Genomic DNA, 27,796 nt, shown 5'->3' with positions numbered 1-27,796 from the left:
AAAGAAGAAAACAAATTATATATATTTATATATTATATATAAATATTTTATACATAACTCAAGTAATTGCAAGGGCTCTTGAAAGAGATTTACCTCAGTCGACTCTAATGAATGAGTGCAACATGATCGCAGGGCTTAGCACATTCCTTTGTCGCGCACTCTCAACAGAATTTTTAATCAACTCTCTGCACTCGTTCTAAGCTGCAACTAATTAAAATTAAAATTGATTCTGTGGGGCAAGCGACCTTTGGCAATTGCACTTTAATGCTGCTCAAGCTGAAAGCAGCTTCGGCTTAAATTACCCAGCTAAGAGCAGTCGAAAAAGAGAGTCCAAGAGACAGAGTTCTCATATGCCAAGCTGCTCTCTTCAACTTCGAACTAGTTGAGCATTGCTGAGTAAAGTCAAGTAGCAAAGGAGTTTCAAAACTTTCTAATTGAGCTTTTGTATATTTAGCATAAAAGCCAACATAGAGCAAGAATTTCACAATTTTAGCTAAACTTTATCTACTTCATCTTAGCCTTAAATTCGGCTGCTCTGTCCTTAGATATTTCCTGGAGTTTCTCAGCAAAAATTCAACTGCTTAAAGCTTGCATATCGAGACTCAGTTTATGCACACTTAATCATTCGAATTGCATCAGAGTAGCCGAAATATGAATGGGGAAAGGCAGCTGGCCGAAAATGTATTTAGCCACAGCAAGTATGCCACAGAAATTCCGTTTGCCATAAAAAACTGCAATTTAAATGGCCAAAAAGCAAATGCCAGAGAGACGAAAAGAGAGAGAGAGATAGAGGGAGAGATAGAGGGAGAGAGAGAGATAGAGGAAGAGAAAGAGACGAGTGCACGGGTCATAAGCAAACCAAAGCATAGAATGGAAACGCAAGAAAGATAAGTAAATCAAGCCACAAAGGAAATGTGTTTATATCAAAAAAAAACTCTATATAGAAACTAAATGAGAGAGAGAGAGAGAGAAAGAGAGCGAGAGAGAGACAGCCTGACTGAGCTGCTGCAATATAAATATGAAACAGGATAGAAGCGACATTCAAGTGCGATAAAGGACCCTAACTGCGATTACATTATGCAATCGTAATATAGCCTTAAAGAATGTGGGCGCAACTCGAGTGGGGAGGCGTGGCAGCTGGCGCTGCTGCTGCTGCCACTGCATACAAATGCCTAAATGCATTTGCCTTTGGTCGCACAGCTCGAGCTACCACGAATTTTATTTTATGCTAAAAAACAAAGTAATTAGTTTTGATGTTGTGTCTCCCTCTCTCTCCCCCTCTCTCTCTCTCACCCCCTCTATTCGTGTCTCCCTTTGGTGTCTCGCATTACGTTTCTCTGCCTCCTTTAAACGTGTAATTGCATGCAACATTTTACACGCTCCGGCATTTTTAGGGCTGCCCAAAAAAGGAACAAACAAAAAAATGGAGGTTTTTAATGATTTCTGCTTCTTCTCTTCTTGTTTTTTTTTTTTTTTGTCTGCTAAATGTTTATTTGCATGCAAAATGCGATACTTTAGGCAAAGCGTGGGAAGCAAAAGTACTAAAGAAAAGCACAGAAAAGAAACGTAAAATACTCTAAAAAATAAAAGAGAGAGAGAGAGAGAGAGAGAGAGAGAGAGAGAGAGAGAGAGGCAGAGAGAGAGATAGCTGACACTGCAGTTGGGCATAGCTGACTGGCTAATACCTGCACCAAAGATACTAATTAAGAAGATAAGCAACTTCTTCAACTGCCACGCCTCTGAGATTATTCCAGTTAGAATGGAGAGTAGAATATATATTAAAAAAAGGTCAGCTTGATCTTAACTAAACTTGATTATGCTGTAAGATATTGTTCCCTTTGGTGCCATACCCTCAAGAAGTGTATATACCCTTCCCTTTTCTATGCTCTCCATATACTCTCTCTCTCTGTCCCACTTTATCAAGGGAGACTGGACAATTTCACTTCAACTGCTGCTTAATTTGCATAAATGCGCTCATAAATTTGACAAATGGCACTTGGCATAGGGACACACGCAGGACATATGCAGGATATGCGCAGCACATTTCGTGCGGGCTAATGAGTAATTCGATAGCAGAAGAAATCATCATCAAATTGAAATATGCGAACATCAAATACGACTCGATGACTCGATGACTCGACGACTGGGCGACTGTGATTATTTGATTGGAAGCCAATAAACGACAGAGCCCACACACGCTGCAGTCGCTGTGAGCTGCTCTCAATAAACATTAGAAATGTCAAGAGGCAAGAGCTACATAAAAGTATACCCTGTAAAGAGGCAGTTGAAGGGAGCGTCTATTGCTGATGAGCGGATGCAGTTGGCTATGGCTAAGGCTAAGGCTAGTGTATATAAAGAGGGAAGGAGACAGAGAGAGAGAGAGAGGGAGAGGGAGAGAGAGAGGGAGAGAGAGAGAGAGAGAGAGAGAGGGAGAGAGAGAGGGAGAGAGAGAGGGAGAGAGAGAGAGAGAGAGAGAGACAGAGCTGTATGCCTTCTTTTGCCTTACTTCATTCCTTACTTTTGGCTATTTTTAAAGGATAATACTTTCTGGTAGTTACTTTTTCTGAGAGGACTTCTGATAGAGGACTCAGCCTGTTTTCCCACAGGGCAATCTTGCTTGCTTACGTCTTTTCATATGTCTCGTTTCCTTTACCCTAAGCTACTCTTCTTCACGTTCATCTCCTCTAAAAGCATAAAGTAAACCCAAATAAAGGAAACCCCAAGTGAAGCCAGGCAACAGAAGTCGGCAAGAGCTGTTAGGATTACGCTAGGCATAGATTAGATTGAATAAAATTAATAAAGAGAAGATAGGATAACTCTCGACTCTTGCCAATTAGATAAGTCTAGATCTCTTAGCATCAGGTTAGGTTAGCTGAGAGAGTAGTTCAGCTTCAGCTAAAAGTAATTTCGGATGAACAATATAATGTCAACTTAGTTATATTTTGCTTCTGCTTGATCACTCAAGACTATTAAAAGGGATTAACTGGCATAAGGCCGCTTTCAGGGTCTGGGTCAGCTTAGGCGGGCTAAGGTCATTTGGAAGTTAGTGCAGATTAGGTTGTCTAAGACTTTTTAAATACAATTTGAGCCTCAAACAAAACTGTAAAGCCCGGGTCAAAGATCACGATAGGGCCACCCTTTTTCATATCTAATGCACTGGGTATAAAAACAAACATTGGCACTTCACATATCCGTTTGTCTATATTTCGGTGGGTGTATGTTTGTGAGTGTGTGTGTGGGTGTGTGTGTGTGTTTCGCCTAGATAAAGCGAAATGCTGTGGCTGCAGGCGCTGGTCCTTGTGATGCGAATATTTTACACATCCATTAACGGCAAAACGGCCGCAAATGCGACACGACGAGAGCGAGCGAAAGAGACAGAGAGAGAGAGAGTGAGAGTGGGTGAGTGAGCGAGCGAGCGAGCGAGAGGGGTACAGACTGTGCTGAACTGTTAGTCATTGTCTTTGGGGCATTTAACGGCGCTTTTATGGCGCGTCCTTTGTGACAAGGATGCGAATGGCAAACGCATGGGTTGACAACGATGACGACGACGACGGCGACGGCGACGGCGACTGCGACGTTGTTGCCTCTTGGCGACTGCTGCGGCAGTCATTAAAATGCGGCCGAAAAATCCACGAATGCGGCGAGCGAGCGCGTGTGTCCTAATTGACAGGCGGGCCACAACACACACACACACACACACACAACAGCAACAGCAGCAGCCAGCAGGAGCAGGAGCAGGAGCAGCAGTAGCAGCAGCAGCAGTAGACGTGGCAGTTGCTGCTGTTGGGGCGTGGCAGCGCAATGCGCGAACGCCTTAATTAGGTTATAAAAGTTTAATTATGTCGCCGTCGCAATCAGCGCAAATCATTCGGAATTTATGCCCAAATACAAAGCACACACATACACATGCACACACACACACATGCACACACACATTTAAATGGTCAGCCAGCTAATGCCCTGTGCGTGTAGCCCACTCTAGAGACTTGACTTAACTCTTAACTTCCGTTTTTACGCTCTCTCTCTGTCTCTCTCCCGCTCTTTCTCTCTGTCTCTCCCCCTCTCTTTTGAGTCAGTGACTCTGTTTGCTGCGCATTAATGAAATATTTAATGCGTGCAACATTCATGCTGAGCACTTGTAATGGCACCAATGTGGCTTAAGGCAGTCCCACTCCCTCTCCCGCTCACTCTTTCTCCTCCTCTCCCACTCTCTCTTGCTCTCTATTTGCTCACATAATAGGCTATGTCAACACTGCAGTTCATCTATTTACTCTGTCTCTCTACGTCTCTCTCTTCCCCTCTCCTCTCTCTCTCTCTCTCTCTCTCTCTCTCTCTCTCTCTCTCTCTCTCCCTCTCTCTTTCATTGCATATTAAAGCATATTTTCGTGCCGCACTTTGGGGCATTTGTGCCAGAGCGCAGTTGAGTGAAGCTAAATTACCAAGTCGCTGGAGTTTTATTAAAGTTTACTCAGTCACACACACACACACATGCACACTCGTACACACACACACACACTCGCACATGGAGAATCTCAGGCTTGGGCAGCAGCTTCATCAAAGCGTAAAATCGATTTCGACTCAGCTTTTTGGCACTAAATTGAAGTCTAGGCGAATGGAACTTATACTACACACATATGTCTGCGTGTGTGTGTGTGTGCCTCGCATATTTGTTCGTCTAACTAAAGCCGTGGGCATAAATTGGATGTGCGCCAAAACTCATCAAAATGCAAAACAAAATGCGCAAAAGTAATTTGTATCTACATATAGTTATTTATTTTCTATTATTGGCACAAGATGCTGCCCGTTGCTAGACAATCGGCAACAGCAACAGCAACAGCAACAACTACAATCAATCTCAATATATACTATGTATATATGTGTATATAAATGTATTTTTATTTGTTTCGCGCACTAAAAGTTTCAGCTACTTGGGAATCATTGCAGGCAGCGAGCGCGTTGTAATCAAAGCAGCCAATTGTTGCAATTGTTAAGCAACAGCAACAACACGAGCAGCAACAACAATATGTTAAGGCGCAACAGCCGCCGCAGCACTTGGCATACATAATTAAGTAAACTATTCAAATAATGCGCATACGCCATGTGGCTCGCACATCAATTAGCGCTACAAGCCAACTGAATCTCTCTCGTTCTCTCTCTCACACACTCTATCTCTTTCTGCTGAGCTTTTGTTCTTGTTGCCACTGCTGCTGCTGCTACTGTTGTTATGGCCGCCTGGCTCATTTGATATCAAATCTGTCATTGCGCATACGCCACGTTGTCACGTTTGATTTCAGTTGATGCGCGCATTGGCATTGCGCTGGCGTTTCGCGGTTTTGACAACCCAGTTTGTTACTCTGGGACCAGCCAAACAGACAGCTGGACAGACACGCACACACACACACACGCACACATACATACATGTAATATATGCAGCTGCTAAAATCAATTAAAGCTCATTCGCATTTGATTAATTTCAGCTGTCAGTGTGTGTTATATATATAAAAGCTGTTATACATATGCACATACATACACATACGTATATTATGATACGTACACTCTGAGAAAAATGTTAAGCTAACGTGTGCACAGATTAAATCTGTATGAAAAACCAAAAATCGTATCTAGTTCTTTAAATACAAATTTATTTATCAAGAAAAATTCCTTAAGATTCATTATAAATATTCAAAGAAATTAATAAGTCTGCCTAATGTATATATATATATATTAATCCTGCTCGCACAATATGCATTAGACTAATTAAATAAATTGTAAAATTCAAAGAAATATAAATTTCAATTTGCAGCTTAAGAAATTTTGCAGACTTTGGCAAAGTTTTCTGCCGATTTCTTTGCAAAGTACTAAGAATTTTTTTCAACTTTAATCTATGTGTATATGTGTATATATATGTAAATCAAATACATATATATTTAATTAAATACATTGTCAGCGCGGCTTTTGGCCATTTGCTGCGCATTTTAAGCCGTCAAAGCAACTAATTACATTATATATGTATATGTATATATATATATGTATATGTATGGCTGCTGGCGTGTTAGGGGCGTGCCGCAGGCTGTCATTTGACCCTCAACTAATTAGCAAACGGGTTAATGCTGGCCAACGTCAATTTGGCAAATGAAAAGTGCCTTAGCCAAGACATTATCGCTTGCTAAGCTGAGCCTTAGGAATTCTCTTTAGCAGATCTCTCTCTCTCTCTCTATCTCTCTCTCTCCCTCTCTGTTAGCATTTAAAATGCAGCTGCACTCAATTTGAGCTGTTTATTAAATATGCAAATGCAAATAATTGCATGCTCATTGCATTTTTTATGCATTATTCATGTCGCCTGCCATCGTTCAAATTGATTGGCTCGGCCAATTAGTGAAATATATTCGAAACTGGGCATTTCGTTCAATTACGAGTGGGCAAATACATAGCTGCACGCTCATAATTTAATATTTAACTAATTTGCAGCTGCATTTAATTAAACGCATTCATTATTAAATACTGCAATAATAATAATAATAATAATAGTAATAAGACATGCGCCCAATGTTTGCAATTTGTAAATTGCTCTGTCTAATGCATTAATTAATCATGTTAAATGGCTTGGAAATATTTCAATGCAATAAATTGTTTAGTGCGTGCAATGAGCGCTTAGCTTTAATGGGAAATCAAGAGCTTTAAGGAGCAAAGGATCTTAGCTTGAATAATATTTAAAATTGCAAATAAAATGCACTTACCCAGTGTAAGAAGAAGAAGTGAGAGATCTGTAAAGAAGCAGAAGAGAAAATTAAATAAGAAGTTGATATAAATGATAAAAAGAAGAAGTAAATTTCCTAGACCTATTCAAATAGAGTACTTCTATATATAAACGATGGTATCATATACACATATGATATGTATGCTCTATCTAATATTTAGACATCTAGTATTTATATGCTAGACAATTCTTAAGAGCCCTAATGCAGCCGTTTAAAATGTATTTTATTTGCCTGTTAAGTGTGGCACATGTGTTTCACACACACACACAGAGTAGTGTGTGTGTGTGTGTGCATTTTGACCAGTAAACACTTTTGAGTACTTCAAAAAGTTGCACAGTCAACAAGCAAATTCAAGTGCGGTTCGAACCAAAGATGTCCTGCAGCTGTCGCCAGCAACTGTTAGACATGTGCTCGCAGTCGCCCACAAAGAGAGACAGAGACAGAGAAAGAGAGAGAGGGGAGGGGGGAAAGTTAGAGAGAGACGCAGATCCTTCCTCTGCTCAGCAGAAGACGTGTCTGAAAGTCACGCAGCGCGTGTTTGACAGCTACTTGAAAGTTTGCAACGACCGCCCATGCCAGCCCCTCCCCCCGCCGTCACCTTAAATGGGCAAACAAAGAAGAAGAAGCAAAAGTGAAGTTAAGTACATAGTCAGGTATTGTCAAGCAACAGCCGGAGAGTCTCTGAAGACTTTCGCCCCGCCACGCTTCGGGTTAAACGAGGCATGTGCTATCTGAGCTGCACACACACACACACAAACACACCCTGCACACGCCTAGCCATGGCGGTGTAGTTAAATTAGAGACAGTTGCCTCGCTACTTGACTGCTTAAGCCTTCTCTGGCTTGGAAATTTGTTTTTGTTTTTCCACTCTTTTTTTTTTTTTGTCTAGAGCCTCAAAATGTCAGCTAATTTCCAGTTAGTGCCTGATGCGTGCGGTAATGATGTGGAAAATTATGCAGCCAACAGCCAAGGCAAGCCGAGTGCTTGGCTAAAATTATGATTTTCGTGTTGATTATGACGCATTAAAGCTAAACGATGTCCTGTCCGCAATGTTTGTCGCCTAGCTGAATTAACTTCGAGGTCTGCTTTTGTTTTTGCCCTGCCAAGCAAGAGGAAATTTGCATATTTCTATTGGAGACACGTCATCAGGCCGAACTTAAAGCCAGCTCCCAAGGGCGCCCGACGAGAGTGGGCGGCGGGCGGTGGTGCGGCGTTAGCTGTGGCATAAAATTACAAAGCAGTCTGAATGGCATACTTTCAGCCAGTTTTATGAGATGCTAACAGCAACAACAACACGCAAGCAAAAAAGAAAAGAAAATATAAAAATTTTTGGTACGAAAAATGTCCAATTTCTTGGCCAGGCCAAAGTGAAGACATTAGTGCGAGTGGCTGAGAGAAACCCCAACAAAAAGAAATGTGCACACATATAAAGTCCTCAGAGATGGCCAGGCAACAACAATGAGAGAACAAGAACAACAACAGCAACATGAAATCTAATATGATTTTTGTGTGACGAAAATATACTCTTTCATTCATATACAAATATTATTTATAGCATTTAGTCTAAGAAATTAATTTGATATATTAGCTCTGTGCCGGGGCCGTCTGATTTGTTTATTAAAAGCAAAAATATTTATAATTTGCATGAGAAGCCAAGCAAGCTGTGTGGACTTTAGTCTGCAAAAATATTATTATAACAAATATGAGATGCTAACAGTATAGAATTGAAGTATGGGAATTATTTAAAATATTCTAGGTTATGGTAATAGTAAAACAATATAAATTTGCTTAACTCTTCATATTTCTTGACTTATTAGATAGCTTAAAAAAGTCAATAAACTTTGTCAATGCAAAAAAAATAAATAAATAAAATAAAAATAATAATAAAAATAAAAATAAATAAATAAAATAAAATTAAATTAAATAAAATTAAATAAAATAAAATAAAATAAACAAAATAAAATAAAATAAATAAAAAAATAATTTACAAAGTTTAACAAAATAATAATCAATAAAAATGTATAAATATAAATTAATATAATTAAATGAAAAATAAAATTAAAAAAATTTTATGAATAGAACCAAATCTATTTTCAAATATATAATAGAATAAAATACAAAATTAAAAAATATATTTAATAATATTAATGTAATATTAATTATAATGTAAATATAATTGAATATTATAAAAAAAAAATATATAAAAAAGTAAAAAATAAATAAATATAATTATGTGTGAGCTATAATATATATTGTAATAATAATAATACAATATTTATTATTAAAATATACTACGAAAAAATAATACAAAAAATTAAATAATAAAAATATCAAAACCATATGTAAAAGTTAATTTTCATGAAAAAAAAATATTTATATATATAGATAGTATATATATATACATACAATACTCTATAGTTGACATGAGTGTACTATCTGGTATAAAGTTAGAGCTAACGTAATAGACAATAGACCACATAGGCACTTGTCTACCCGTCTCTATCTGCACTCTCTATTCATATCAAGAGCCCCACACTGTCCACATCCGAAGCTAACAAAATTCATAACAAAATAATATAGCTCGAGCGCTAGAGCATCAAATTGTTGCCAATCTTGACCAGAGCGGGGGAGGAGGGCTGCCCGGCCGGACAAATGAAAAACCGTCGTTTTGGCCTACAACAAATGCCATCATTTGCATGCATTGTCACACGCAGGTCGTAGCAACAGCAGCAGCAACAGCAGCAGCAGCAGCAGCACCTCTAGAGGGGAGAGAGGGCAATGGGCAAAAAGGTCAAATATGTAACATCAAATTGGCACAATAGCCGTCCATGCAATAGTTGCTTGCTTAGGTGTTGAGCTCTGTGACCGGACTATGAATAAGCTGGACGTATACCTAGACACCTATTTATTTTGTGTTTTTTTTTTTCGCTTTTATTTTTTTTGGTTTTTTTGGTGCTCTGGAAACATATTTATTTGCTGGCTGCTGTGCGTGTGACAGTCAACAACAAAGCCACTCAATGCAAATTGATGCTGTGTGAACTTAGAGGCATGAGGGGGGAGAGTGGGTAAGGCAGGGAACACCCAGGGTGAACTGTTGCGCGCGTCTTGTTGACTTTGCAGCTGTGGCCATTAATTCAAGAGCATTTCGCTTTTTAAGTAGATCCGTTTAAAGTGCTCGCTCATGCTGTGTTATTAAAGCCACAACATGACGCAGCAGGACAAAGAGAGAGAGAGAGAGAGCAGGAGAGAGAGTGAGAGGGAGAGATGAAATCAATTTTTAGACGCTATCATTAAAAATAAAAATTATGACCAGTATCTGGATATCAGCATTAAAATGTTGCCCAACAAGCAATCAAATTCATAATCATAATAAAAATGAAAACGTTAATCTCATTTTCCCTGCAATTTATTTCATTTTACGGCAGTCATGCAGCAGCAGCAGAGGCGGTGGCAGTGGCAGTGGCAGCGGCAGCAGCAAACGAGCAGGGAATGAAATCTTCTTGTCGCTGCAAAAATTTCAATAACTGCCTTTGCCATTCATCATAATTTCGAATTATGGGCGACCCCAGTCATGGGGCGTGGCACTGCTACAGCATTAATACGAGCAGCAACGCTTTGGCAATGTGTGAAATAAATAGGCAGAGGGTCTTTAGCAAGGGAGGGCGCATGAAGAGAAAGCTTAATAAGACGAGTGCTTGCAAGAGCTGGAGTTGGACTTGCCCAGCTCTGCTCTGATTTGCTAATTATACTTGTTCACAAAGTGAACAGAGTGCAAAATCTAGAAATTTAACAGCCAAACATTTTATATAAAGCTTAAGGAAAAAGAAAATAAATATTTCACACTAAAAGCCTCGGAAAACTGACTAAAAAATAATAAAAATACGCAGAAAAGTGAGAAATATTTAATAAAGACTTCAACTTGAATAAAAATCTGCATAGATTTATATAAATTTAAAGCTTTATGAATATATGAAAAATATGTAAATTTCTGGCTTTAATGATAAATCATGTGCGTATATATACATATATATAATATCTGTCACAACCCACTTCAGCCTTATCTCATACAAACACACCCACACGCACACACACACCCACACACGCATAGACACTCGCTTAACCCATATAAAAGCGCCTTGATATGGAGCAAACAAATATTGTAGCATACTTTTGAGCGCAGCAAATGACCGCAAAATCGCAAGGAGCGAGCGAGATGGAGATAGACAGACGTGTGGAGTGGGCAGCACGCGCGCGCCTTCCCTTGTTACCCTTTTCTATATGAAAATAAAGTTGTTGAGCCATGATTGGGTTTACATTTTGTTGTTATTTGCACGCCAACTCGCAGTCAAAGTCAATTTGCAGTCACTCGACTGCAATTGCATGTCCATGGCTAACCGCCCCCCCGCCCACTCTCACCCGACGCGCTACAATGCCCGCATGCCTTTCCAATCCAGCTGTCACGCATATGTTGTGCAAGCGTAAATTCTTCTTCTAGTACACACACACACACGCACACACACACGCACACAAAAGGCTGCGTGGTAAACGGATCTACTTGAGTTGGCTACGTGCCCACAATTCGCGCAAATCTATTGCGGTCGCAGCCACGCCCACACACACACACACACACACACGCACGCCTTAATCGTCTTACTTGTGCATATGGCTTTGGCAGTTGCAGCAGCACCAGCAACAAATCCATTTTAAGGCGCATGTAAGGCGAGCTACAGCACGACATTAAGTCGCGGCAAGTCTTGTGGCGGGGGCGGTGGGAATGCCTCAAAAGGGACCAAATAAAAAAAGAACAACAGCCAGGCAGCCAGCATCGAAGAAAACTCATGAAAAGACAAAGGCAAACTCTGCCAGTTGCAGTTGAATATTTTACGCACTGATTAAAGCAAACGAAACTTTTCGCCTTGCATTTGCATGCGCAAATCTCTCTACTGGGCGCACTTTTCTGCTTTCTTTCTTATATATATATATATATGTATATACTATATACTATATATATATATGTGTAAACAGTAAAAGCGATGCAAGTGAATAAATTTGGGGAGTATATTGGTTTTGGGGCAATGGAGGTAACATGCAGTAAGAGCTGTCGGCAAGCGCAGATTAAGTACTTGGGTTCTTTCTTTTCCTTTCCCCCTCTCTCTCTCTCTATCTCTCTCTCTCTGTCTCTCTCTCTCTCCCTCTCTCTTTCTCTCTCTTGCTCTTGAATACGATATTTTTCATAAATTCCTTTAGAATCATAACAAAATTATTTTGAAATTTAGTTTCTATAAAAACTATTGACTTCACTTGAGTTTCGCAAATAGAAAGCAAGACGAATATGAAGTATCTCTATATGGCTCTCTCTCTATTTTAGGATTCTTATATTATTCGACATAGAATGTTTATTAATAACTTCCACAAGGATATAATAATCAGTCCATATATTCATTCACAGAATAAATTTTAAAGCAATTAAACTTTTGTTTCCATAAATTCAACAGATATCATTTTCATTTCTGCTTTTACGAATCAAAGTCGAGAACTATAAGAGCTAGGCGCATCAAATTTAATATCTAGATTGCCTTTGAGGTAATCTATATAAGAAATTATTCAATATTTGGATTCCTTCTTAGATTTTCGAGCACTTCCAACTCATACGTTTTCAGTTTAGTATAAATCAAAACAGAATAAATTAACGAAAATTCCGAACACTATACCTGATCATCTCATTATATAGAGTATTGGCTAGTCAGGCAGTTTTAATTAGTTCAAATTTCTTTTAGTAACTAGTCTTATCCCATCAGCCACGCCTTTATCCTTCATCTACCCAAGTGAGCAACAGCCATCGGAAGTCAGCTGGGCTTACAGGGTATCCCCAGTCCGTCATCGGCAGCAACTTTTCTTCTGTTATCTTACTCAAACAGCCTTCAGTTTCTTTCCATTGCATATTTAACAAGTTATTGCATTTCGCAGCTGCAGCAAGTTGTTTACTTTGGGAGCTGCTCGCGGCTCTTGCCAAGTCTTATGCGTTAATGTGCTTAACAAGTTGGCCAAATCCGGCGCTGCCCTATAAATGGAGTGTAATGTGACTAGTCAAGGCGTCTAGACTTGGCTTAGGTTCAATAAAATAAAAGAGAAGGCCAGAGGGGAAAGCAAATGAAATGCAGCCAGCAGCCCATACAATGTGCTTAAATCTCTGCACAAATAAAAATGCCATAAAAATCACTCATACGCATTGTTGCCCAACACACCCCCCGAACAGAGTCTAACCTAATTTGCTGAGACTCGGGCTGCCTGGCAGCATCCATGACATGCGAATGGCATTTGCTGTATGCTTATCGAACAGCCGAAGCTAATAAAATGCGCTGAATTATGACAGCCGCGCCCGATAGTGGCCGCAGCCAGCAGCAGAGGCAGCCAGCAGAGGCAGCCGTAGACAATCAGAGACTCGCAAGGAATTGACCAGAAACTCAACCAATAAACGTTGCCCACCAACGAACGAGGCCAAGTTGTGCTGGCGGCATTTTGTTAAATTAAATCAGAGCTCTGAGCAAAGAGAGACGAGCAAAAAATAAACACTGCCCTCAAATGAGGCACATAATCATGAAAGCAAAAACAACGACAGCAAAATCTGTAACTGGATAGAGCAGAACTGGGTTAGAGCGTAGACGCGGGGTCAACACGACTGTGAAAGTATATCGAGTCGTCTTCTATTACAGAGCGAAAGCAAATCATAATGATATACAATTTACAAATTATATGAACTGTGAGGCAGACTCTGTCAAAGAATGGAAAGGAAAGGATGGAAGGTAATTTTCAAATGGCTCAGATTACATAGGGCTGAGATTTTTTAACATTTGAATGCCAATGGTAGGTCTTGATATGTGCGAAAATAAGAGAAAAAAACATTACTTCGTAGGGGAAGGTTTCAAGTGTTTCTCAGCTTTGCTGTAAGTCTCAGAAGATCATCGAATACATAAATAAATAATAAATAAATAAATAAATAAAAAAAATTTATATATATATATCAAAACTCAAATTTTATTTGCTTTGTGATTCTTGTCTAAAAACTGAAGACTGCGCTATAAGGTCTGAGACAAAAAGCTGCATAAAATAATTCGAAAACAAAAAAAATAATAATAATAATAATCATAATAATAATAATAATAATAATAATAATACAAATAATATTAAAAATAAAAATAAATATCAAAATTAATATTTTTGCTGATTTAAGACTCTTGACTAAAAACTTCCCATCAAAAAAATAATAATAAATAAAAATAAATTGAATAAGATATATTGATAAATGAACAAAGAAACTAAGAGTTGGGGTGCTAAAATTTTATTATGCAATAATTTTTGAAAATTGATATTTAATATATGAAAGCATCATTAAAGTTAGCTTATTTAATAACAGCACATGGATTGCAGAAATACTTGCATTATGGTAAATTAAATCATTAAAAAAAAAAAAAATTGATTTCTCCTTTTAAATAAATAAAAGGAAGAACTTTATGAGCTGATGTCACTAAAATCCGTCAGATTTCGGCGAATTAATTAACTAACTTATTTTGAGCACATAACATAAAATCCATGGCATTACCTTTAAAAAGCGATTTTTAAAAATACGATTCCATAACTAGGAGACTTTTTCAATAGTCACCATTGAGTTTAAGAATTCGTTGAGCATAGCCAAAGCAACAATGAGCGAGTTATCAGCACCCAAAACAAAATAATTTTCTGTATATATACTCTGAATATCTCCATAGCCTCCAGTTGCTATCATCAGCAGACTTTGCTTTGCCTTTTCAAACTATTAACCAAGAGTTGACTCCAAGCCTTGATACATTGGCCAAGGTTAGCTGCCAGAGCAATGGAGCATTCACACGGACTACATGCAGCTACTTCCGTCTGCATGTTACATTTATTTGCACAATACAAATATACCCTTTGTAACCCATTTTCCATGGCTGTAGGGTATTTCAGCTGGCGAGAGAGGGAGAGCGAGAGGGGGAAGAAATTCCAACAGAAGCTGGCAAGCTTGGCCATAAAAGCGACGCCCGAAAGTCTGCAGCAGTTTTTGTTTTGCGCGTCTTGTCGCTTGCTTTAACTTTTTGGCTTGTCATGTGTGAGTGTCCGTATGTGTGTGTGTGTGTGCTCTTGTTACTGTAACTGTGACCCAGCGAGTCTGCTTTGTTTTCGCTCTTACTCTCTGCATGTGTATGTGTGTGTTTGTGTATGTGTGAACAAAGTTCAATGTCTGTTTGGCAATTTGAGCCGCTCTGCTTAGAGTGTTGCCAGCAAAACAATAGAAATGCCGGAAAACAATACAATACAAAAAGAACGAGAGCAAGAGAAGAAGAAAACAACAGAGCTAGAAAAGGGGCCCACACACATTTCACAGCCACGCCCACACACTATAAGCCACACACTATTTTTTTTTTTGTTTTTTGTTGGACATTTTTCAGTCAAAAACCCCGAAATGAAATACGACAAATACGCCGTTAGCTGAACAACGCCCCAGCCATGGACTAGATCGACTTTTGACAACTTGCGCTTTTGTGCATGTCAATTTTTAGCTGAAGCAGATTCCTTAGCCTTTGAGTTCGCGTTCGAGTGCTGCCATCGAGCCTTCTGGCCTTGGCCAGCCTCCCCCCCATGCATATTGAAAATGGTATTTTCAAGGGGGCCGCTGTCAGCTGCGAGGCCACGAATTGGCAAAGGCCAATCGCTGATTGCCCAATTGCAGCAGCAGCAGCAGCAGCTGAAATTCAATTAGCGCACAATTAGCCACAGTGTAACAAGCCACAACAACAACAGCAACAACAACAACAACAGTAGTAGTTCAACATAGGTGTGGCTATGTGGTTCAGTGGTGCGGCTGCTGCAGCTAATACACACCCACCCACACACACTCACACATTCGCATACTCATGGATGCCACTACATTTCAACCAAATTAGGCTGTCCAACTCAAGTTGTGTGTGCCTACACTGAGCGCATTAATTGAGTGCATTCAAGTGGCTGATATATATACATACATACATAAGTACTTTGTATATATGTATATGTGCTTTCTATTTCTATTCTCCATGTCATTTGTAATAACTGTCCATTGACAGCGTTCCATTTCGTTTGCTCTCACCCAATTCTATAAGAGTTGCTTCCGTTTTGTTCGAGTGTAGCGCAAAATTAATCATCAGTACAACTAGCATACATTGGCATTTTAACATGATGTCGCTGTCAGAAGCACACAGCATCAATAATCAAGCATACATGATTTTTAAGGGCAGTTCGAAGAATTGTTGAAGTGGGAATGGAACGAGGGTGGAGCTGAAAAGGGAATTTCAGTGCTTAATGCAGATTATGTTCTCATTCTATAAATGCAAATTATTCTAGTGATAAAGCTGTAGAGAAATCCATATACATATATCCTAAAATCTAGGTATATATATCAAGTATATAAATAAATATGCCAAAAAGATTAAAAACATAATTAAATACTTAAAGAAAAAAAATATATATAAATAAATAAAAGGTATATAAATCAAAAACATATTAATAATAATAAAAAGAAAAATCAAAAATTAAAAAATAAAATATTTATAAATGAATGTAGAGAAATAAAACCGGCAATATAATAATATTAATAATAAGGATAAAATAATAAAAATAAAATATATATTTATTAATAGAATGCAGAGACATACAAAAATATTATTGCATATCTTTTTGCTCGCAATAAACAAAATTATGTTAAAGACAAAAACTATAAAAAATAAAAATAAAAAAAAAAAAAAACAATTTAAATAAATGTGATAAGATAAAAAAGGTAAAATATATTACTTATGAATAACATTGTTAAAATATATAAAACTAAATTATAAAAATATATACAATGTATTTTATATAAATTGATGTAAAAAGAAAATATATATATTAAAATATTATTATACAAAATATATTAGAATAAAATAACAAATATAGCAAATATTTGCAAGTCGCTCAACCAGAGCATACCAAAGCAACGAAGTTCCGAGCTCAGCAAACAGAATCTCAAGGCAAATGCATTTGCATATGATATACATGTGTATGCGTGCACTTACTTCATCAACTTAATCAAATTTCCACTTTATTTTTCCGGCAGACATGTGAAGAACTCTGCAGCTGCTAAATAAATAAATGGAATTTAAATCCAATTTCTAGTTTATTTAAAGCACAATCAAATTTAATTGCTCAGTGCTTAGTGAGCTAATAAATTCAAGCAAATTTATGCTAAGCAAATTGTGAGAAACTGTCAGAAGAATATGCTGGCCGCAATTCAAACACACACACACATACATATATACATATAGATTTCTATATATATATTTTCTAGATTTCATTCACATTTCTTTGGGCAACTCTCGCTTTTGGTTTCCGCACATTATGCATACGCCATGTGGCCCAGGCTCGCAGTCCAGGCATAATTTATGGCTTGGCAAACGTCTGTGCCGTAAATTAATTGTCGCGCCTAAGTGCGTTGCGGGACGCGGCGCAGCAAAAGTATCGACAAAATGAAGTCAATTCAAATAGAAAATTGCCAGGCGCAGAGATTGCGCAAAGAGGGGCGATGAAAAATTGATATATATATACATACATACATATGTACATATGTATATATATATATGTAAATGTGAGCAAAGCAATTGGCAACAATTTGTCTATAATTGACTGCATACACACGCACACGCTGAGAACTTTATGCTGCTGGCATGCATGGCGTATGCATTATATGCGCATTACGCATACGCCATGGATGCGCAACACAAAAATTAAATGCAATTATATTTAAGTGCTTTCTGCGTGCAGTCGGGTTAACCAATAAAACTGCATAATAAATAAACTCAGCTCACAGCTCTCGCCCTCTCTCTCACTCTTACAATTTAAAGCTGTGCTTTAAAGTAGCCCAAAATAAAGTACAAACGGCAGGCCAACTCCCGTGCGTGTGCGTGTGTGTGTGTGTGTGGACTTCTTTGTGGGCAAACAGCAAATGTAAACTGCAAACGATTCATGTCTGTATTTAACTGTAGCACTTTTGTATGTCAAATCATTTAGGGCATGGTTGTGCGACTGTGTGTGTGTGAGTGTGTGTGTGTGTGTGGGGTTAGTTGTGCAAATGCTGTGCTCAGCAGAAAATGCCAGCCTGAAATGTTCTCGCAAAGCTGCAAACGCCAGCACTTTGACTCAATGTATTACGCTGCCAACACCAACACTGAGAGTGTGTCACTGCACGTGTGTGCGTGTGTGCGTGTGTGTGTATTTGGCATTGTCAACACACACTCAACTCGACAACAATTTATTGTTAAAAAAACACCTTTTTGGGTATTTAGTATATTGCGAAATTCGGAATTGGTTTGTCAAACGTAATTTGCTTAAATATTGAATCAATGTTGAGGGTATTCCCTTAACTTGGGGCATTTGTCGCATTTTATGATTTCATAGATTTTCGATTTTCATGTTTGTGCTTGTGCTCTTAACGATCTTACAAATCTTGTCGAGAATTTACGAGGCATATCCGTCAGTCAGTCAGTTGTCGCCATGGGCGCCATTCAGCAAACGTTTATCTGATTTTCGTTTCCGCTCGCAATTTCTCTTGCTCTTCTTCTACTTCTTTTTTTTTTTTTGGCTATATTTCGAGCATCGTCATCGCTGACATGTGATGTGCATGCAAATGTGGCAGCTCGCCACGCGTATGTGGCACATATATTATGCGACTGTCAGCCAAAAAGCGACTCGGGCCCGAGATTTAAATGAGAAGTGCGCCCTGTCGCTGCTCCATCTTCTTTATCTCTTGCTCTTTCAACGTCGCGACAAAAAATAAGTAGAGCAAGAAGAAGACGTATCGGAAGGCGGCACTGCTGCGCCTTTACAGTGTCAACAGTCGAAGCGCTTCGATTGCCTAACAGCCTCAAATGAATGAGATTCATGTGCGTGAGTCATGCGCTTAATACGAGTCAAAGTATTTAAGCATTCATATGAGCCAGCTACAATTGGTTAACAGCAAAAATAAAAAATTTATATCTATATATATATGTAAAGAAACAACAAGAGCGAAACAGCCGTAATAAATTCCGAGCGCGACACTAATAACATTAGCTACCCGCCCCCGCGGAACTATCCAGTCGATTCAAGACGGCGCTGGAGCCAGACTTTGCGCCTCTGGTTATGCCATAAAAATGGCGACGCATCAAAAAAGTTTTACACGACACAGAGGGAGAGAGGGAGAGAGAGAGAATGAGGCAGAGAGTGTGAGAGAGACACATACTCTCGCAGCATGTAAGGCTGCGCTACAACTTAACGAATGAATAAAAAGCAGACACAACTTGAGCTGCAGCTTCAACTAGCTGCATCTCACTCACTCCCTAGCAAATCCTCCCCCTCTCTCGCTCTCTCTCTCCCTCTCCCACTCTCTTTAAGCCTAATGCACATTTAGTGTAAATTAAAAGCAGCTCTGCTATAATTTGAGTTCAAAAAAAAGGAGTAAGCGACTTGTAGTCGAACACTGCTCGACTTGAAGTTACCCTGTACTCTGTTATTTCACATATTATTTGTTTTATATTATTTACTATATAGTACAAGCATACCCAGACTAGTATAAACTCACATGGACATGGCTAGATTACTCTGCTCTTCATTCCTTTTAAGAAGTCTGCCTCTGCCAGCTCGAATTTCCCATTTCGAGCAGTTTCAGGGTATAAAAAGCTTACATATTCAAGCGGGACATAGGTAGATTGGGCTCTACCTAGATTAATTCCCTATTACATATACCCAAGCCTAATGCTCATTGGACTTTAATTAACTTCAATTATAGTTAGTTAGTTCTATAGAGCTTTTGTCTAGCTTTAGATCAACGCGATTTGAATTAATTTGACTTCATTTGGCTATCAGACACACGCAATGGAAATGACATTGTGTGGGATATACATAGCTAATTAAATAATTTATATTTATATATAGAGCCAAGGCGAGTCAATGGCTAATATTTATGCTATGCCCATGCTTGTGGCTCCATCAGCTGCTGCCAAAAATATATTCTCAATCAGAGCCCGCGCTTAGTTAACCTGTCAAATAAGTTTTGCTGCTTCAGCTATTTTTTTTTTGTTTCGCCCTGCCACGCCCCCTTTTGTGAGGAAACACTTTGGCAACATAATCGATAGTTCAACATATTTAAAAGCGCGCAGCGTCTGCAAGGCAGCAGCTACTTCGACTTCGACTACCTCGCTCTCTCTCTCTCTCTCTCTCGCACACACACACACTCTCATTCCCTATATAGCCATCTCTATTTATCTGCAGTCTAGACAATTTGTGGCAAGTCAACAGGCGCCGCGTCGAGTGCAGCTGCAGTGGCAGCCACTCAATGCGTCAAAATGTGTTGTCAGTTGCAACTTAACCTTAAGTGCTGGGATCATGGCTATATATCCAGCGACGTCTTGGCCAGGCCCTGGCTTGTAAACAGAATGTGGCCAGAATGTGTGTTGGCTGAGCGCGCTAGATACCCTGTAAGTGGTGAGGGAAGGCATTCCGATTCGATATGTTGTTTATTTATATGAAAAAGATTTTTAATTTATATATGCTAGCGATGAGAAAGTTGGGCAACTGATGTGCTATAGCATACCCTGTAATTGGTATGCTTTTATAAGTTAACGAAAATACTCTTGCTGGAGGTTGAATACCTTTGATAGGTTAAAGGGTTTATAGGCTAATAAAAATATAGATGAGCTTGTGTGTGACCAGCTAGCAGATACACTGTATATGGAGTACAGCTCTCTTAGCTATATATGCTTTAACCTCTTGACCTTAACCAACTTGGATAACTGCTATCTGGGAGCATATAGAACTAGCAAGACGTCTGACTGATGAGTTAATAGATACCCTGTAATACATATAAATAAATTTTAGGAATCTCTTTAAAGTTCACTCTCTCACTTCTCTAAAATGCTTTAATGTCTACTGTATGAAAATGGACAAGCATGTGACTGATGAACAACCAAATACCCTGTATATGAAATACTCTATTGAGCTGCCACTTCTATATACGCCTCTTGTCTGGGCTATTTATTTTGAATATTGTCTTTAAGCCAAAGGAAACATACACACGTTTGCTACACTAGCAGATACCCTGCATATTTTAATACACATTTAAGCACCTTAAGGCTTAAGCATGCAAATGTTGAAGCTGGGCATATTTAATACATGTTTGCCCAATGCACACAACTGATGTGCTAGCATATACCCTGCAAATGTGACAATTTAAGCACAGCTTTATCTAAAATCGTCTATAATCACCTCTGAACTACCTTGGCTGATTGGTTTCTAAGCTTGTTTGGCTTTCGCCCAGATTGATGGCAGATTATGAGCCTCAGCCTGCTCGCTCCCTTGCTGAATATTTACTTTGGCATGCGCATACTATTTGCCGTTAGTTTAGGCATGTCACAGCACCGACACGACGCGTCCCCCTAATCACACGCAGTTTGTTTGTTTGGCGTGCGCAAATGTTTGTCTACGATTTGCATAAAGCAAAACCAATCCATTTAACGCTCAATTAATGTGCCCATAAAGGGTATATCGGTTATGTGTGGACAGACACAGAGTCAGTGATAATGTGAGGGAGTGGGAGGGGCTTTCAATTTGCTTTGACTTGCCAGGCAGATCTATTGGATTAAACGACATTCATAAATTGTTGGTAAAATTTTGCGTTATGTAAACTCGGTAAAATTTTCCACCACATTTGCTAATTTGTAAGCGGCCAAAATGCCGTTAGGCATGGCCCGCATATTCCAGCTGTTTAGGCCGTCATGCATCATGCCAATTTCTCGCTTGCTTTTGATTAAACGCGCTTAAAGCCAAAATTCTGACAACAGCAGCTGTTGTTGTGCTTGTTCTCTGCCTCTATCTGCCGCTCTGATCGATAGCTAAGTGGCTCAAACAACAACAGCTGTGTGTGTGTGTGTGTTGGTGTTGGTGTTGGTGAGGCTCGTTTTTCCAGCCAGCCGCATCGTTAATTTGCTCAACATGAGCACGCGGCAAAATTTTCGATGCATAAACTTAAAATTAGCAAACACACACACACACGCACACACACACACACAGAGACACATTTAGCTTCGCTCTGGTCATAAATTTCATGCCCGCTGATAAACAATAAATTAAGTTCAGCTACAGCTACAGCTACAGCTACCGCTACAGCTCCAGAGCCCACAGAGCAGGACACGTTCTGTAGCCGTTGCCATGTATTTCCCACGCATTTTCATGCCGCACGCACGCATACGTGCAAAATTCCAAAGCTAATTCTCGTTAGGTTTGCGCCTGGCCAGCCGAGCTCTGTCCCTGGGTGAGCGGTAAGTGCAGGGGCCGTTAGCCAAGCGAACCGCGTTGTTAGCCAGGTTACAGCTAGATCTGCCTCTACGCCTAATACCCTGCACACGGTAGCATGGGCATAAATGCGGCTCAAATACGAAAATGAGCGAGTCAATAGGTACCTTTACCCGTAGACCTCATTAGCATCAACTAGAACAGAATTACATCAGTTTTTGACTGAAATTCAATCAGCGCGCACTCTTGCAGGGTATCTGCTAGCTGGGCTTAAGCCTGAGCGTTAATTAGTCGATAATGCTTGCCAGCTGTGCTGCTGTTTGATTGTGCTCGAGCCACATTCACATCGAATCCAACAATGGCATTTTAATTACACTTGGACTAGACTGCGCCCATCAATCAATCAATCGCAGACATCGACTTTACTCAAACCCGTTTCTATATTGTATTCGAACTTGTTTGCTGTTTCCAAATTCAGATTTGGTCTTTAAAGATACAAGATATAAGCATTTAAGAGCTATGGAACTCTTTAATTAGATCAATCAGTCTTCAATCAATTCTCAATCATGGCCAGAGTTAACTAAATTTTAATTAGAAATACCAACAAAGGGTAGAGATCCACGGCAGGCAAATCTTAGAACAAGGTTACACTTATCAGTCTGTTAATCAGATTCACAGATTCTTATAACACATTTCTCAAGTAATATTTGGATACCCCTAACAAAATCTTGTCTAGGTGTTAGAGTCCTAAAAGATTACAAATACATCAATCAATCATCCATTGAAGAAATATGATAAATATTTCTTCATTAAAGAATATATACATAGATCTTGACTGGATATAATAGATTTACAAATGGGCTCTATATACATAAAGCGCTTACTCAGATTGCATCCGTTCATCCATCCATCCATCCATTCATTCATTAATCAATCCGTCTATCAATCAATCAACCATTGAATAAACGTGCCAAAAATTTCTTATATATCTCAGCATATACATATAAGTAAAATATTATATTAAGTTATAGGCATACATCAATCTAGACTATCCCATAGTCTCATTCCTAGAGTACAGGGTATATACTACTCTATGCTCCGTGTTAATTTGCGTGTGTCTTTGCATGTGTTTTTGACACGTTTCCATTTACAACAACTATTTCATAATCACGTCCCATGCTTTTCTTCGTCTCTCAATTTTGTTGTTTTTTTTTCTCTCTCTCTCTCTCTCTCTCTTTTCTTTTTGCCTATCCCAACGGATATAGCTGTAGTCAAGTTCTCTTATCGCATATCTCCGCCGTGGATATACTTAGTTTAACCTCCGGATATCAAACAGCAAATTAAATATGCAAATTCCATGCTCTCCCTCTCTATCTCTCTCTCTCTCGCTCTCTCTGTCTTAGTCGCTTAGTTTGCTAGCTCTCAAGTTGTGGTGCATATCTATAGAAATTGCTTTTCTTTTCCACACTTTACACGCATTTCTTCCTCTTTATCTCTCTTGGATTTTCCGTGTTGTTTTTAGAATTATCTACACTTTCTTGTTGTCTTTTTTTTTTCCTTCTGAATACTTTGCGTATTGGCTAAGCTGGCTGGTGGGGCACGTACTTGAAATGTTGCGGGCGCACATTAAATTTAACTTTGTGTTCGAATTTTCAACAGTAAATCGTAAAATTTGTCATGGCAGAGTTGCCAACTTCCCCCACCGACGGCCCGCCCTTATATGGCCACGCCCAAGCCCTCGATTCATACGCATGTGGTAAAAAGTTTTGCGTATGTTTTGCAGCTGCCTTTTTGCGCGTGTTGGCCAAAAACTTTTTGTTCTGTCTGTCTCTCACTCTCACTCTATGTCTGTCTCTCTCTCTCTCTCTTGCTCCCTTGAAATTTGTTGCGTGCTTTTTGGCGGCGCGTGCGGAAAAGGAAATGTGCAACAGCAGTTGAAGAGCAAGCGGAGAGGCACCCGAAAAAAAACGTAGCATACTTTTATGCGCTATACATTTCGACTCTAGCAACACGTTAGGCGTATTGCTGCTGCCCCGCCCCCTTCCCAGCGATACTTTCGCAATTCCAGTTCAAAGTTCGATAAACTGGTTGGCTTCCTGTCTGCGTGCTGCCTCCTGCCTCCTGCCAGCTGCCTCCTGCCTGCCTCCTGGCTGCCTCCTGCTGCCTTCTCATTCAATTATTCGTATTCCAGTTGGCTGCCTGCGCCCTGCTACGCTGATTTCGAAACGAAAGCGCTTTGATGTGCAAAAACTTTGCTGAGACACTGTCGCTCCAGCTCAAATCTCGCATTGATGAACTTATTTCGAATACGATTCGAGGTTTACTTTTGGCCAGCGCGCTTATCTAACGTGCTCCAAGTTGGCCTGCCAAAAACATAGTTAAAAAAAAGCCAAAAAAGCCATCTCTCTCGCTCTCCCACTCTCTTCTTCTTCTCTCGTCGAATTCGAGTGGCAGCCATATTAATTTTCAATTAAATGTCGTTTCATATTGCTTCCGAGCTGCGGTTTGTTTGTTAATGCCGCATTAAATCCTAGCCTTGAGCTCAAAATGCCTCTGTGTACTCACGCGCACACACACACACACACACACAGACACACACAACAATCGAATGGGCGCCTGGGTAAACAGCTAAAGTGCGAGTGAGAGGGAGGTAGACAAAAATGAGCTGTTATAAATAAATCCGCATTTACAACGAATCGTTAATAATCCATATTCAAATCTATATAACGCAAAGGCATATATATCCATATATATATACACACATTTTTATGTACATATCTACAATATACCAAAGCTGTGCCATATATTTATATGTATATAAAAACGGGGACTATAATTGTTTGCTAAAGATTTTTGCGTTTTTCTGTTGTATTTTTATGAGCATTTTATTACTTTTCGGTTTTTTCGTGCGTTGTGCACAACACTCCAATACGCACACACACACACACACACTAACACATATGTCTGATTGTGTCGGCTTGTTTTTGCTCACACACAATACATATGCACGTTGAAAATGAAAATGAAAATAAATTTCCATTTGGCAAAAGTTTTTTTTTCTCGTGTTTGTTTTGTATGCAACAACAATTTCACACTCCAACTTTCTCTCTCTCTCTCTCTTTCGCCCTCTCTCTTTCTATAGGCTACAGCGCAGCTTTGGCACCGACGCCACCAACAACAACAACAACTACAATTTCACCCACAAATCTCTTGCCCTATTTCGACTTTGATGTTCCACGTAACTTGACCGTCACAGTGGGCCAAACGGGCTTCCTGCATTGCCGAGTGGAGCGATTGGGCGATAAGGATGTAAGTATATAATATAAGAATATATATGGATTAAGTTGAGAATTGATGGGCTAAACTATTAGTTGAGAATTAATGGGCTTAAGCCGATCGGAAGAGAAGGTGAAGAGAAGAGAAGAGATGAGATGAGATGAGATGAGATGAAGAGAGAGATGAAGAAGAGATAAGAGATAAGAGATAAGAGATAAGAGATAAGAGATAAGAGATAAGAGATAAGAGGTAAGAGATAAGAGATATGAGATAAGAGATAAGAGATAAGAGGTAAGAGATATGAGATATGAGATATGAGATAAGATATAAGAGATATGAGATATGAGATATGAGATATAAGATGTGAGATATGAGATATGAGATATGAGATATGAGACATGAGACATGAGATATAAGATATGAGATATGAGATATGAGATATGAGATATGAGATATGAGATATGAGATATGAGATATGAGATGAGATATAATATAAGATGAGATGAGATGAAGAAAAAAAAAACCAGAACAGAAAGAAAATCTAGTATATGCGGAAACTTACTTGTTAATAGGTAACTGATAAAAAATTATTAGTAATAGAAAAATTTATAATACTACTATATCATTAAAAATATAAAGTCCTGTACTCAGTCATAACAAGCAAGCTTCGTTTCATATATTAGCTGTTTGCTTTTGAACTGAAGTTTGGGCTTAGCTGCTCTTAAAAACAAAAGTTGTTTTTATTTGCTTGTTTTGGCCATTAAAGTATTTCCGCCGTGAAAAGCAAATAAGTGAATTACTACTCAAATGCCGTGCACAAAGTAATTCGCGGAAATGGAAATGGAAATATGAACTACTTTGGCAACATAACAATTCCTTGGAGATTAGTGCTTATAAAAGCTTTGCTGCTTGATAACTTTTCTTTCTTATTTCTTCTATATTTTTTTTCTTTTCACTTTTCTTTTTTTTTTGCCATTTTGGCAACTAAGACCTTCAAGAATGTACCAAGAAAACTACTTGAGTTGACTTTGCCTTCAATTTTTCTCGACTTACAAAACAAGAAAAGCAAGGGGGAGGAGGCACAAGAAAAGAAATGAAATTGAAAGCAATGGGGATTTGAAGCAGCGCTCAATCATTTGGCTTGATGTGGCGCAGTGATTGCCCGGCAGCAACATTGATTGAAGGTCGGCGTGCTGCTAACCCTTTGCCAAAATGTGTGCTGGACATGGGTGCCCAGAGCCCGTCTATGCCTAATATGTCAACATCAGCAGCGCGGCCCAGGCCCACGCAGGGAAGCAGCTTTAGGCGGTCACGAGAAACGCAAATATGCCCGCCGGTGGGCGGCGAGGGGCGTGTCGGGGCGGGACCAGTGCGTGCTGTGCTCGAACTGAAGTGGAAGGATTTATGCTGGCAAACCGGAGCTGTGTATTAAATGCCCAGGACTAGGCCAAATTACGCCTTGATTACTGAGGCTGCACTCGATGCGAAAAATGTTTCAGGCGACAGCCCGGCTAACGACTGCCTGCCAGGGCGAATGAGCGAGCGAGACAGGCCGTGAGGTGCTGTGCGTTGGCTAAGACGAAATGACTAATTTATGAGCCATCAATCACGTGACTGGCTATGCCATCACGCTGGCTGGCAGGCAGCAGGCAGGCAGGCAATGTCCTTAAGGACACGCCAACGCTATCAGCTTTAATTTGCACCAGCTCATGGCGGAAGCGGAAGTTGTGCGCTGCGTGAAGGAAGCCAGCCAAGTGCAGACACACGGCTTAATCCAGAGACGCAGCGCGCTGTGAGCAAAAAATTGTGAGCAACAGCTCAAGAAATACTCTGGAAATAGAGCAAGATATTGGAATAATATAGAATTGATGTCATTGATTAGAGCAAGCTTAAAGACAATAATTTAAGAAACCTCGAATGTTGTATATTTGTAGTTATAGGAGTTACTTGAGATATATGTAAAGAGAACTTCTGTTAGCTCTATCTGCACTTATCTTACACTTGTAGTTACTCTAGGTTTTTATAATTCTAATACTCCATGGAGTAGATCTCCGATAACTAAAATATAGTTGGGCTGCTTGCACTTCGATAGAGCCTGTGTTCTATAGATAATATCTATGCATCTTATATCTAGCTCTTGTGTCATCTATGAATAATTGATATGAGATGATGTGATATGATAATGTGAATAATATCAATTCAATATCTGGATTAATACATTTGAGAAGAGAACGATGAATAAAACCCAACCTCATGCATATACATATATGTAACTAGATTAATAAGTATACAAATATGTATAATATATACATTAATATCAAATGGATATCTAGATTAAATATATATGAAAAGACGATAAATATATATCCCTACTTAATTATTATATATTTATCGCTTGCTTTATAGTTAAC

The 27,796-nt window shown here is 39.2% G+C and overlaps 1 protein-coding gene across 3 annotated transcripts in view; it reads left to right on the top strand.

Annotated features, from left to right (window-relative positions):
- The window catches only part of dpr1 (defective proboscis extension response 1), an 85,731-nt gene that overhangs the window by 27,284 nt on the left and 30,651 nt on the right, over positions 1 to 27,796 (top strand). For 2 of the 3 annotated variants that reach the window (XM_089261406.1, XM_089261407.1), the window contains exon 2: positions 25,252 to 25,418. In XM_089261406.1, coding sequence (XP_089117532.1) covers positions 25,252 to 25,418 — 167 coding nt within the window. The remainder of the gene's footprint in view (positions 1 to 25,251; positions 25,419 to 27,796) is intronic. The other variant, XM_089261408.1, reaches the window with a different exon arrangement.

Source organism: Drosophila navojoa, chromosome 5 (assembly GCF_054131105.1).
Source record: "Drosophila navojoa isolate 15081-1374.11 chromosome 5, UAZ_NAV_1.0, whole genome shotgun sequence".
Classification (NCBI taxonomy): domain Eukaryota; kingdom Metazoa; phylum Arthropoda; class Insecta; order Diptera; family Drosophilidae; genus Drosophila; species Drosophila navojoa.
This window is presented reverse-complemented; position numbering and strand designations above follow the sequence as displayed.